The 13926-nt window shown below is 39.4% G+C and overlaps 1 protein-coding gene across 1 annotated transcript; it reads right to left on the bottom strand.

The window, feature by feature from the left end:
* Nucleotides 1–2780: 2780 nt before the first annotated feature.
* Nucleotides 2781–11155, bottom strand: RB195_003198 (uncharacterized protein; the record flags this gene model as incomplete). The annotated part of the gene is made up of 13 exons (XM_064200752.1): nucleotides 2781–3069; nucleotides 3132–3298; nucleotides 3354–3463; nucleotides 3651–3819; nucleotides 3991–4101; nucleotides 4156–4246; nucleotides 5781–5871; nucleotides 5979–6043; nucleotides 6092–6227; nucleotides 6832–6907; nucleotides 7002–7075; nucleotides 10933–11056; nucleotides 11120–11155. 13 exons carry the CDS (start codon nucleotides 11153–11155, stop codon nucleotides 2781–2783), a joined length of 1539 nt encoding a protein of 512 aa, XP_064056633.1.
* Between the last annotated feature and the right edge of the window lie 2771 nt (nucleotides 11156–13926).

Here is a 13926-nt window from a genome sequence, read left to right as displayed (position 1 = left end):
GAAGGAAATGGGTGAAAAACGAATAGAAAATGTTGCGATGCATCGCGGTCAGAACAGATTTGGCGCTGATTGTACATTGCCTTCAGAGAAGAACAGTGCTAAAAAAGTTGAATTCCTGTCGATAGATAATGAGTGTGGATTCTGTCTATCAATTGTGGATATGATTCTGCACTCATGTCGCTTGCACTCTGTGTGTAGCTAACAAAAATAAGAGAGCCATCTTCAAAGTTGTTCGTCACCTAGAACGAGTACAACGACAGTCTTGACGCTGACAGTACTTGGTTATTCTCGAAAACATCTACATCTCGTGGAACTGTATGACGATAACACAAATTGGAAGGAAAAGAAGTTACAAGGTTTATCTAAAACTTGATTCAAAGATAAAGTTGTGAAAAATACTGGACCACCCCTCATTAAACTCTCATTGGGAAAATATCTGAAAAGAAAACTCGGAACAGGAATTAACTACTTATTAGGCTGGTGCAAAAATAATGCGCGCTTTTCGTTGCCTTACTTTCACGACCAATTTTTTTCCTCATCATTACATTCATCTTTAATATTAGAAGATGTATGGCGTTTTGTAGCGCATTTCGTTATAATTATTACTTTTGAAGTGGTTTTGAACGAGAAATCAGTATTTGGTCAGTACCGAAACCTAGAAGATAATATCCCCAGACAACATTTTCATCAAATCTTCTTCCGCGACTTCAAGCTGGGCAGGTCAGCAGCGGAGACATCTCAGAATGTCAACGCTGTTCGGGGCGAGGAATGCACTACCGAATCCACGGTACGTCGATTCTGCAGGTTTTGTTGTGGCGATATGAATATCGATGATAAGGAAGCGGCCGCCCTTTTGAAGCCAATAATCGAAGATGATCCGCTCAAAACAATACGAGAGGTTGCCCAAGAACTAGGGATGACTACTCAACAGTCGCACACCATTTGGAAACAAAATTGGAAAGGTGAAAAGGTTGAACAAGTGGGTGCCGCATGAACTGTGGTATTGCGCTGGAAATGCGCCGAAAACTCCAACTTTTTCAGACAACTTCGAGGACCCTATTGACGTTTAGCGAGTTAGGCTACAAGGCTCTGCTTCACCCACCATATTCGCAAGACCTTTCAGCAACTGACTGCCAATTCTTCAAATACCTGGACAGCTTCCTAAGAGGTACGATCTTCCAAAACCAGGGTGATGGTAAAAACGGCTTCTGTAAGTTCGTGGACCCTAGAACCTCGGACTTTTATGCAGTGGAATTAGGCAAACTTGTATCTCATTGGGAAAGATGCGTGAACTTGAATGATTCTTACTTCGGTTGATAAAGTTAATTTTGAGGCGAGTTATAGCGTTTCGAAGTGTGTGTTTGAACACGCAGATTATTTTTGCACCAACCTCATATTTCTCGGTTTCCCTTCATACCAACCAATGCTTTTTTGGATTTTTGACAGAACAGCGCATACTATAAGAGAAAAAGGTAATGTTGGTATAACATTTTTTAGTGTTATACCAACATTACCTTTTTCTCTTAAAGTTATATTTATTCCGGATAGGAGTGATTGGTTAGTTGCTCGATGAATTTTTTTAAATCTCCTGCAATACTGATGGACGCATCAGCAGATTACACTGTGATAGTGAATGTTTGATAAGATCAGAGTTGGGACTATTCGCCCAAATTAAAAATGCACCACGGATACCGAACTACGTCTTTTCGCGTTACAGCAGTTTCTCTGATAGAGATCGCTTCCTGAGGTGTGCCTTTTGCGACGCTAAGAGCCGTCATTACAGTCAGTGGCAGCTGCCCTATCTATAAGACAGTCAGGGAACGTTGAATGATGGTAAGACGTCGCCTTTGTCTCGACACGCTTCACTGTGCCTTGGAGTGCCCCGGGTGAAGGGTTGCGTATACTATATTGTCCGATAGAAAAGCCACGCCGAAAGAAAAGCACTCTTCGGACATACGCCCACCCCGAAAGAGAATACTGTAATAAGCGAAAGGAGCTGAAAGCGATTGGAAAGACAACTACTCGGTATCGCACGTTACGAAAGGAGACGTATGTTGCAGTTCTCCGTCAAAAGATGAAGATGAAGATGAACTCCCTCCATTACTCGTGGCTGAGAATATAAAAAACATGATAAGTCTTGGTTTTCTCGACTGCTACTTCGGGTAGCTTTTTTGTTTTATAATATCGTTTGCAGTCAACGATTCATTCTGCAGCTTTAGTTGACTGACTTTAGTTGACTAGCGGCCGATGTATTGCCTTTAGCCCTGTAACTGCAGAGATGATTCATTTTAAGCAAAACTGTCTTGTGCCTGATCAGCAGTTTCTTTTTACATGGGCATGTGCAGAGCATCAGCATCCTTCACTCCACACTCATTGTACTGTGTAAATAGCCAGAAAAAGTTCGTCGCATCGTTTTGGCCCTTACCCTCAGTTTCTTTGGTCGCTTAGTCCTTCACTATGCAGTAGTCCATGTTGTTGTCTATATGTTGTTTTGGTTTAATTAACCAAGTTAAAAGGGTTGACGAATAAAGTGCTGAGTATCATGCGTGGCAACGACAAAACATTCTATTTATTGACTTTTATTGACTACTGCTATTGTTAGCAATTTCTTTACTATTGCTAATCCAACACATTTGTTCCGCTGTAATGCATGAAAACCAATGCAGTCACCGAGTCTACGATGAGATGGCAGCAAATATTATTTCATGGTAGAGAATTTAAAAAGAGATATTCACGACCAGTTCAAATTGAGCAAGTGACAGAGCTTAGATAGAAACACATCAAGCTTTCTTTTCCTTCTTGGAACGGGAAAGTATCAAATATAATTTCACTGTTACGAATTTCAGCAATTTCCAGGAAATGTATAAAATGATATTCAGCATAAGTAGGAGGAATGCAATCACATCAAGAGAATGATACTGGAAAAAGTTGAGTTTGTTTCCAGCCGGTACGAGATTATCCAAAATTTTGAACTCGGCCACAAATTCGGCCCACGAGACCAGCAAGTGCGACTCACTTACTGGCTTCTTCTTTACCATCTGTGAGAGTCGCCTGATTTTTTGAGAGTAGCTGCAATAACCGATTAAAGTCAAAAATTGTCATATTGGTATCGGTGCGAGGAGAAAAAAGACCTTTTATCACCAAGTATTTTACTGAGAGCATCAGCTATCGTATCCGCGCTAAGATCACTCTTACGAATATTGACAGCAAATTGGTGTTTTTCAGCTATTTTAGCGTTTTTTGGTTGGTCACCAAACAAGGGTATAGTGATCATCGGAACACCGGCTGAGATTGCCTCCTGAATATCATGGAAATATACAGTTATTACTATATAGCAAGAATTGTTCACTCACTTGCACACTGTTGTACCCTCCGTGTGAAATGAATGCTTTTGTTTTTGGGTTTTGGAGGAGATCAGATTGTGGCAGCCATTTGAACAAGTGAATATTTGGCGAGATCTTATCTATGAAAGGATTTCTTTAGAACACCGTTCATAAAGTAAAGAAATGCCTCCGGATTTAATCGTCCTCTGTCCTTTAGCAATCATACAACGCAAAGGGTTTTCAGATGCATTCGCATAATATATGACTAAGAGAAAGATCAGCAGGAACCAACTACATCCGTACACTGTTCCGACTTCAATAACTAACCATGTAAATCCGTTCCTTGGTATGTGCATAAGAAATGGTATCTAGGGAAACGTTTGAACGCATCAATGAAAGCCAATTTCCATTTAGAAGGCATTTTGTGGCTAGGAGCTACCGTCCCGAAAGAAAACACCACTATGCCCTCAGCGGTGTCTACTATCTCTTGGAATTCCTAAATCACGAGATTGTTTCCGAGAAATGAAATGACGAGTCTGAATTCATAGAAGTGACGTTAGGACTGTACGAACAGATTCCGTTATAGTGAATGATAGTGAAGTATGCCAGTTGAAAAATCCTACGATCGAAAATTATCAGTTATGAAACAATAAATCAACAAGCGTACTTGTGACAGTGGTTTTGCATCCTTCTTCTGAATTCCAATCCCACCGATGTTTACGATTTTCGATAGTGTTGGTCGAGGAAGATCATAAAGCTCGTTTGAATTCACCATAACCTATTTAATAACTTCAAACGTCATAAGTCCAGTTTCCAATGTTGAATAGCCTACCAGAGGGCACTTCTTTGCTACGTCCACCAAATCAGGAAAATCGGGGCCAATCAGCTCCCGAAAAATGGCGGTCTCGCCATCCGCGAATATCCTGTAAAAATATATATGCGCAAAGTGAAAACAAACAACGCGAGACAAGCAAACTGGGTTTTCTCCTGGCCGATCTACGATTGACCAGGTGTTCATCGTTAGGATAGTGATTTCCTAACGATGAACACCTGGTCAATCGAAATTTGGCAACGGTACTCGAAGTCAATGCAATTAGCGTGTCTGGACTTTGAAGCCGCGTTCGACTCTTCTCATCGAAGCCGTCTTCTCAACGCGCTCCGCGCAGATGGAGTACTAGGAAAGTTCGTTCGTATGCTTGAGGACATGAATCAACCAACAATTGCAGCAGTTCGAACATTAGCCGGACATATAACACGATTTGAGGTGGTAACTGGAGTAAGACAAGGGGCAGTAGCACGACCCTTCTTGTTCAATTTCGCCATCGACGACAATATGCGAAGAACAGTAGATCAGTGTCCTGTCATCATCTTAGCACCAACAGGACGCCCTTTGATCGATCTCGTGTGCGCTGACGATGTTGTTATATTTGCTGAAAACAGTATGAAACTTCAACATGTTGTCAACCTTATATCGAAGCTGGCTGCAGCCTATCGACTACGTCTGCTACCCTGATAAATGAAAACAGATGTTGACTTCTTCCAGACTTCAAACGGGAATCAGTATGGGCGCACAATCAAACGAACTCGTCGGTGAGTTCTGTTTCCTTGGCTGTATACTGAAGAACAACGGCAACTACGAGAAAAATGTTCAGCAAAGATGCACTAAGGACATTTCTGGATTTAACTCCTTGACGGAGTGTCTGATCTCGACCATCATCACCAACGAATTCAAGCTGCGAGTCTACCCATCCGCAATACACCCCATCATGATGTACAGATTGGAAACTTGTGTAGCACCGTCTACGGTGATGGAGAGGCTTGACTGCACGGAAAAAAGCTGCTTAGGTGGCTGCTTGGTTCTTTTGGCCTAAAGTATGCCACAATGGAAATCTTAATATGCAAAGTAATGTGGCATACAGGCGGATGAACATGGAAGATATCAACATCTTGCACCGCCATTGAAAGTGGCTACAGGAAGTAGTCTTTGCTTCTTTGGTCATATATTAAGGAGACCAACAGATCGCTTTGTTCAACGAGTTCTGAAGAGCTTGTCGGGTTCCAGGCCACTTGGTTGAAAGCGGAAGTTTTGGACTGAGGTGGTGAAAGAGGACATGAGGACACTCGACATGGATAGACAGTTCAGACCAGACGTAAGGTTTCGCAGAATATGGAATAGCGACGAATGGATCGATTTTGTGCAAGCTCCCGCAAAAGATCTCAAAGTTTGGGAAGAGCTATGTTCAAAGACGGGGCAACTCGGCGAAGATGCGGGTAATCGCGTTGGGCGATGACATCAGCGATTAGGTCAAGTTAAATCATTTCGAAGAAAAACAGGGATGTATAGGAGCGGACGTGGTTCATTGAGTCAGTTGAACGCAATCGGCGACTGAATTACTCGCTTTCATAAATCATGCTCTGCTTCTAAGAAAAAGTTAAAATAACGGTTGTTCCGCTAACCTTCTCCACACAAACGGAACCAATGTGAGACCTATGAAACTTTTTGTCCTTTCTATAAAATTCATATGGTCAGAGCTTTCCATGACCATTGCTGTAAAGTTACAGGAATTAGTAGAAATACAACATTAGTTTCCAAATAGGTGTACGAGATTGTCCAGGAACAAACTACGTCTGATAATCATAAATTTTAGAACGTACGTGGAGTGTAGCTGGGAATAGTTGGGACTCCCATATAATTAGCCACAAAGTCCATAAGAGCGCCCCTAAAGAAAGGTAGTTAAAAATGATTAGCGTTTTGACACCTCGTGTACCTGTTAAGCCAAATCCACGAAGGGATCTTCGCATAGTGAATAAGACCTATTGGGCAGACGTCAAACATATGAGAAAATGCTAGATCGAATTTTTCTGCCTCCAACCAGTTTAGAAATTCTCTGTTTTCAACCATTTCTAAAATAAAAACAATCAATTTGAAAACAGTAGCATTCCCTTAACTACCCTCTAGCTTAAAGGCAACGTTTTGTATATATATATATTTATAGGCAAAATATAGAGCTCAAGGTGTAAGTGACGACTATAACAGTGACCCAGCTCAGTTTCTACTCTCGTACTAAAAAACGGTGTAGGAACGACTTTTGTTCCTGTGAGGTACGTTAGAACCCCACCTTGTGCTCGCTCCGGTATCCTCATCAGCTTATTCAATTTTATTTGGATAGTCTCTGAAGAGATCTCATTGATTTTTGACCGCTAGCACGTAGATGCGGCGCGCACAAAGAGTTGGCTCGTTCCTATTTACCACGTACGAGCCAATGCCGTTGTTTTTCAGCGACTGGGGAAACTTAGCGGAACCTCGCCCATATTTGAATCTCCGAATATTTGAATATACCCCAAATTCTGAGTACGAATAATGAATATTTTTCACGAGATTTCCATGCTACGTCAATTCCATGATGTGCTGGCTTCACTCTTGTTCAACTTTCATTGTATTGGGCTTCATTCGTTCATGGGTTAAAGGTTAAAAGCAAATTTGAAAGTCTTGTAAAATGCGACATACTTCGGCAGGACATTCTCAGAAAGGTCGCCATACGATTGATGTGTTCTCTCAATCTGGGATCCCAAACAGGTACATCCTATGCAAGAAATTTGTTAATACACTGCTTATTACTTTATACTATCATTCCTTGTGCCTACTCCAAAGTATTTAGCTATTAGAAAAATCCTCACCTCAAATGCAAAGTCTCTCTGTTCTTCTTCGAAATCCTTCATTTTCACGCCAGTAGATGCATTTATTCGATGAACTAAAAAACACTTCTTTATCAATATGAGTGTTGTGCTTGCTTGTTGCTTGTTGCTAAATCTTGACTGCTTATTCGAGTTTATAGTCGGGTCAAAACGACACGAATCACGAGTGCAGTTGCAGTGCATTGGCGAACATTCGCGTACAGCAGTTGGAACCAAGTTGGGACCGTCGCAAACTGCAGTGATAGGTGATGCCAGCAAGGGTTTCACCACGCTCCCAGCTGCTGCGCTCCACTGAAGCGCCTCGGGAGAAGCCGCGTACGCAATTGCTACGTGCGTACGTGCTTCATGTCGTTTTGACCCTGCTATTCATCGTAGTCCATTTCAACACTTTTAGAGGTTTGCTCAGTGACTCCATACGTTAATTTTCCTCCTTACGAAAATGAGATATTGGTGAGTAGAGTTGGAAGTCTTCCTTACCGAAAAAAATCTGAAATCTATCATTATCAGCGATTAAACCACCTGGGAATAGAAATAAGAATGAGATCACGCAAAATTCGCAAGATTTCGACCCGTTCGTTTTTAGCTATATATATATATATATATATATATATATATATATATATATATATATACATATATATATATATATATGTATATATATATATGTGTATATATATATATATATATATATATATATATATATATATATATATATGTATATGCTATTCATTGCCTAACGTTCCCGTGTGTTGTGCTTTATCATTTCAGCTCTCAGTAGAATGAGGATCCACTGATGCTTACCGGGCTCTGTTCGTCTCTTTGACTTTCTGGCTTGAGCACAGAAAGAGTTACCGTTGTGTCACAGGTGTCCATCAGAGGTGAGCCCGAGTTTTCGGGTACTTGGTAGCACAACGTTATTTTTAGTGTCTCGCACGCACTTTCTCTTTTTTTTTGTATGCCTATTTTTCTTTATTCCTAATACTTAGCAATGCATAGGATTCAACGGTTCATATAGAGAAATAGGAAAGGTTTCGAAAAAAAAAAATTAGAGATTTTGCTATTATGAAACTAGTAAAGTAGTTTTGAAAGTTCTCTAATAGGACTTTTAGTTCAGGCGGAAACCAAACACTGCTATATGTTTCGATCCTCACGTTACAAAAAAGAAAAGACGTGCTGAGTGCTCAAAAGACTTAACTTGAAAGTAGAAGCCAATGTGGAATATTAAGACTGTCATTTTCCGAAAAGAAACGTTCACGTAGAAGCATACACATCAGAACAATGCCCGAGTTTTTTTTAAGTTTTTTAAAATTGTTTGCCGCTCCTTCATTCCAAAAAATAAGGTATGAAAAACTACGAATCATTATCCGACTACATCTGCATATTAATAATTATATTGTGAAGTTATAGCTTAAGAAAAGTTATCACGTCTCAGTCCTTTGAAATATCCTTAGGTGGTTTGACCGCATCAAGCTGTGCCAAAAGCAATGTCGATCATGATGGACAAGCCTCTTTCCAAAGTCCTTTAAATGAAAATATGATGCTTTTCGTGGACCTCGCGAGAAAAGAAGAAACGTTAGAACCCTCACTGCACAATCATGACAGATGACAAAGAGAAGCAGAAGCAAATCGAAGAAAAAATGGAGGGCAGTTTATACGTAAGCGCAAATCACGACTGATCGAGTTCAATTCACCTAATAAAACGGAAGGCGTCTGGAACAGTCTTTTAAGAATACAACTCCGAATGTAACTTGTAACAGGTGATAGGACAGCAGCAATCAGCAACGCGTCAGCAGTGTGCGAGTAGGGCGCCTCCAGCTGTATATTAGTTGAATTATATTAGTTGGATTGAAAAAGTTGAACAGCCCTGGAATTGCTCACTTTTCTCCCAATACGTTGGATGCTGGGGAGCCGGAAACACAGTATTCTGCGTCAGCAGGCCTCACTTCCCGACTACTAAGAGGAAATGAGAGTGACGACGATAATACTACGGTAGTACTAGGACATTACCTACACCTTTATTCATTCCAATTAATGCGGAGCCATAATGTCATTGTCAATTTTGTAATAGAATTCTTATAAAGAGTGCGAGATCTCCAGCAATTTGATCCTTTATGCATCACACAAAAGAAATTTTTGTCTTAACAGTATCTCAACGAATAGGTATATTAGGTTGACTATTTTCCATATATAATTATTTATTTGGTCTACGTTAAATTTCATGATCGTGTATCTAAAGGATAAAGTCTTTGGGATATCAGTGCACTCGGAATGAGTCCACATGTTTGACAACATTTTGTAATCACTGAAGTCTTACGCGTTTAGGCATATACCATCATCTGCGGGGCCGATGTATCTAGTCAATTTTTTTATCCTCCCAAACAAATCTGGCAGTAATCTGTCGATTCCAAAAAGATGAGAGACACGATTGGCATTAAATTCGATTAGGATTCGAATTGTGGATTGAGCGTGGAGTCACAGCCTGACTTCTCACCGAATGCACTACACCTTCCCACTTCTTTACTCATGCACACTCTTCACAATTTCCCATTTTCCTAGTTACCATTGATGATCAACTGTCGATGTACTCTGTAGCGAGTGGCCGAATCTACCCTACTCCTTGAAATTTGCGTCATCAGACTACCACCTGTTGCTGGCCGTTAGGAACTCCCTGAAGCAAAAAGTGTGCTATTTTTTTTTCACTGACCTCGCATCCGCTATTGAGTTGTTTTTTGATTCTCTCAGTTTCTGATCACGAGAGAATGTAGCCCTTTGATGAATACATTGACGTATGTATATCACGTATTATCAGGGTGTCATAAAAAACCATGAGACTGCAAAACGTATACACAAAATACTCAAACTAATTTTGTAATAGTGTGCCTGCAAGGTTTTTTTTTCAAATGGGACCCTTTATTCGTCTGACGTTTCGACTTTTTCGTCGTCTCCAGAGGCCTAAATAGGAGATAATTGGAGCAATGCTACGTTTATCCCGTTAGTGCCACACTATCCTTGTTCAGTGTTTCGATAATCGTTGAACGTAGAACCCATCTACTTTGAAAGCAGTCCTACGTGTTGTTCCACCGGATGTGGTGTGGCTGGTAGCATGCACTTGTCACTCAGTGTACCAGCGAATGAGTATTGCTGCATGTAGATCACCAGCGACGATATGGATGATTTGATCTACACACAGAATATCAGGCAGTTATATGTCACAGAGCGGTACAAGTGGCAAGAACTCATTCGTTATCGACATACATTCATTCCTATTATTCAGAAAGGTTTATACTGGATCAAGAAATATCGACAAGGAAAGCGTTGAAAGCGTTTTGGATTGTTTAGAAAAACCCTTCAATGAATAATAGGAATCAATGCTTGTCGATAATAAATGAGTTCTTGCCACTTCTCCCGCTCTGTGTCCTATAACTGCTTGATATTATGTGTGTAGATCAGTTCATCTATATCTTTGTTGGTGATCTACACGCAGCAATATTCATTCGCTGGTACACTGAGTGACAAGAGCGTGCTACCAGTCGCACCACATCCGGTGGAACAACAGGTAATATTATAGGTATTTTAGGTATATTTTAGGTACAATAGGTATTTTCAATGTGTATGGGTTCTGCTTTCACTATTTTAAACGAAACAATTCGAAACACTGACCCAGGCTAGTGTGGCACTAATAGATGTAGCATTGCTCCGATCACCTTCCTTTTAGGCTTCTGAAAAGGACGAAGATGCCAAAATGTCAGACGAATAAAAAGTTGCATCGGAAACCTCGTAGGCACACTATTACAAAACATACACAGAATATGCCGAGGTTTCAAGACAAGAGAACGTTTGAACTACTCAAAGTAATATTATTTGCTGATAGCTGTGTTATAAGGACTTTGTCTGTAAAGGGGCAATCACGTACTTTTGACTCCCTTCGTTATTTTAACGTCTTTGGAATCAATGTCATCCACCACGGCTATTATTACCATTGTGACATCATGACCAGCTTGTGCGAGCGTTTCAGCTACTCGACTATTGAAAAGAATCTGAAGTTCTGTAGATAGAAGATAGCAAATTATAGAGAGTTCTCAGATTTTTGCTGTACTCACCTGACTATTGGCCATATTTGGGACGAAAAGAACCATTTTGTAGGAATTGCATGGAACCAGTAAAAGAATAAAAGAAAATACAAGAAGATTATGCATTACTTTTCTTAATAATGACATTCTTAATAATGCTTTTAAATCAAAATAGTGAGACTGAGAAATAATGGATCGATTAGAGAAAAACATTCGGGATTCTTTACTAATGTGGCGTAATCAATGCACTGAAAATTGATGAGAGTGTTCAGACCAGGCGTGATGGGTGGAGAAATTGGCCACAAAACACACAACAATCGTAAAAACGTGGAAGTGAAGAAAAATGGTTCATTTCTCCTTTTTGTATACAATTCACTATTATACTAGCCCTCCTTGAGGCTCACTAGTACGAAAATGAGGTTAATCCAAAACGAAATAAGTAGTAATTTGCAATATTGGGAAAAACAGAGATCTGTGACGCAAATAACGAAAGAAAAAGCAATTAAAAAATGATGAAAATAGGGCAAAGTCACTAAAGTCATAACTTGTTACTTGTGATACTCATCAAATTATTTACGCAGGTAAACCTACCCATTCAAGATTTGATATTGCATTAGAACGTACTAAACAAAGAACAAAGAAAATTTAAAATATAAAAGTGTCTATTCACTGATTACAAGGATAAAGAGTGGATAAAGTGTCTGGCGTTAACCAATCCACTTGGGATGCGCTAACGCGTAAACTTCGATTCAAAGTCATAGGAGGTCAATTGATCGCAAAAGAAAAAAAAACTCAATGAGTGTAGATTTCAATGAGAAACGAGTGATTACTTTGAATGCATACTTAGCACATTTGCGAGAACTAAACGATGTACAAATTCAGTGTTTTATCCTCTCAAACCAGTCTGGTACCAGTTTACCAACTTCGTTGATCAATCAATCAATGAAAGGTTGGACTGGCATCAGAGCGATCTCGAACAATCGTACAGTTACAGATATCGTACTGCGTTGTACCCGCAGACTAATTATACTGTGATAGACATTCATGTTGAATACATCAACGTATGGTCATCACTGTATGATTGGAAAGACTTGAAATACTCTTCAAATACCGCAGAAAACGTGGATATTTGAAGAACTCACTTAGAACTGGAACTGTCTGGGCCTTCTGCGACTGCTACGACCTTTTTTCTCAAACAATCTTACAGTTACCTCTCAGTACCCTTTCAAAAAGGGAAATAAGGAAATCAGAGAAAAAGTTCCACTTCATGACTGTATAAATTTCGATAATAATTGAATAGAAATAATATTAGAAAAATACCAAAGCCAAATCATCTCTGGTAAATACGCTGGATTAATTTTAGAAAAGAACTTAATGTATTTCCTGATGTTTTTAATCATGTTTTTACTCCTAAACGCTCAAACAGAGAGAAACCGAAAAGTGAGAGCTAAAAAATGCACACGGGCTAAAATACCTACATTTCTTTACATGTATCTTAGTAAATTCCTCAAATCTCAGTGAAATTTATCGATTAGTCGTGTTTTGGAAGTGCTATAGGTTTGAATAATGCATAACAACTTTAATTTTTCCTTATTCATAAGCATAAATAGAATTTTTTTAATTCCTATTGTGATCATATTCGTTGTCCTCCTTTTCTTCTTCATAAAGTTTCGTTGTCTGCAAAATAAAAAAAAACATCATTGAAACTGTCTTATGAACGGTTCCGAATGTAATCTGTGCTGATGGTGATCAAGGGTTAATAGGACCCATGAGTGTTTAAAATCTTTCAAGATTTTAAAGGTTACGTAAGGCGTACAGCGACCATATGATAACTCAGTTAAAGTGGGAAGAAGTGTTTCTGCCGTACAGAATAATCATTATTCTTGACGAAAACTCTAAGCGGTGAGAAAAAATGAGGGCCAATATGAGCATCTATCGGGAAAGAAATGTAGTGCCTTCTCCAACTGATGCTTACGAACTGTGCTTCCTTTCTTTCAATGTGTTGTTGAATTATGGAAAACTCACGAAAAAACCTTAAATACTCCGACAGTACCGAAGAGAACGTGACGATCTGCAGGCATCATTTAGAATCAGAACTATTTATCTGCGCCTTCTTCGTCTCTTACGGAGTTTCCTCTCGTTTCTGAGCTGTCTTCCAAAAAGAAAAACAATGAAACCGGAGAAAAAATCTAATTTATAGGTGCAGTAATTCTGATAATAATTGAATTGTTCGGTATGTGTTCGTTTTATTCACAAACTGAAGATTGTTGAATACAACCGAATTTGTGCCATTTACAGATCAAGGATCCTTTTTAACTCTCACATTTGTACGCTCTAACAATCTCTGTTTTGATCATTCGATTTGATGGAGCTGATGCATTATTTACTACTCTTACTATTTACCAGCTACTATTAGGTTTTTTATCTAGAGAGCGCAAACCACCACTTTCACAAGTTTATCGTAATTACACAAGTTCTAACATTTTCTCACCCATGACCATAGTATGATGCTGATAGGTTTCTTAGCATATTTTTTGGCGTTTTTCTTGCAACTTTTGCTTTTATGCAGTGATTTAAAAACATACATCAAGAACAGAACTCCATAGAAGTTAGTCATCGCTTTCAGGTTCCAATAAGAAACAGTGAACGCATTTTATATGATTCTCATGTGTGACAAAGACTAAAAAAAAATCCCACTCTCGCTTATTCAACTTAAATGGAATTAAAGGGAAGGGATGACTGAAAACGAGGTTCATTGAAACAGAGACTAAACCTGTACGCCTTAGTGAAGACGAAGATTTTTTCTGTGAAATTGTTTCTGAATCCGAAGAAAGTTG

Source organism: Necator americanus, chromosome IV (genome assembly GCF_031761385.1).
Source record: "Necator americanus strain Aroian chromosome IV, whole genome shotgun sequence".
Lineage (NCBI taxonomy): Eukaryota > Metazoa > Nematoda > Chromadorea > Rhabditida > Ancylostomatidae > Necator > Necator americanus.
The sequence above is the reverse complement of the archived record's forward strand: the minus strand, read 5'-3'. Positions and strand labels throughout refer to the sequence as shown.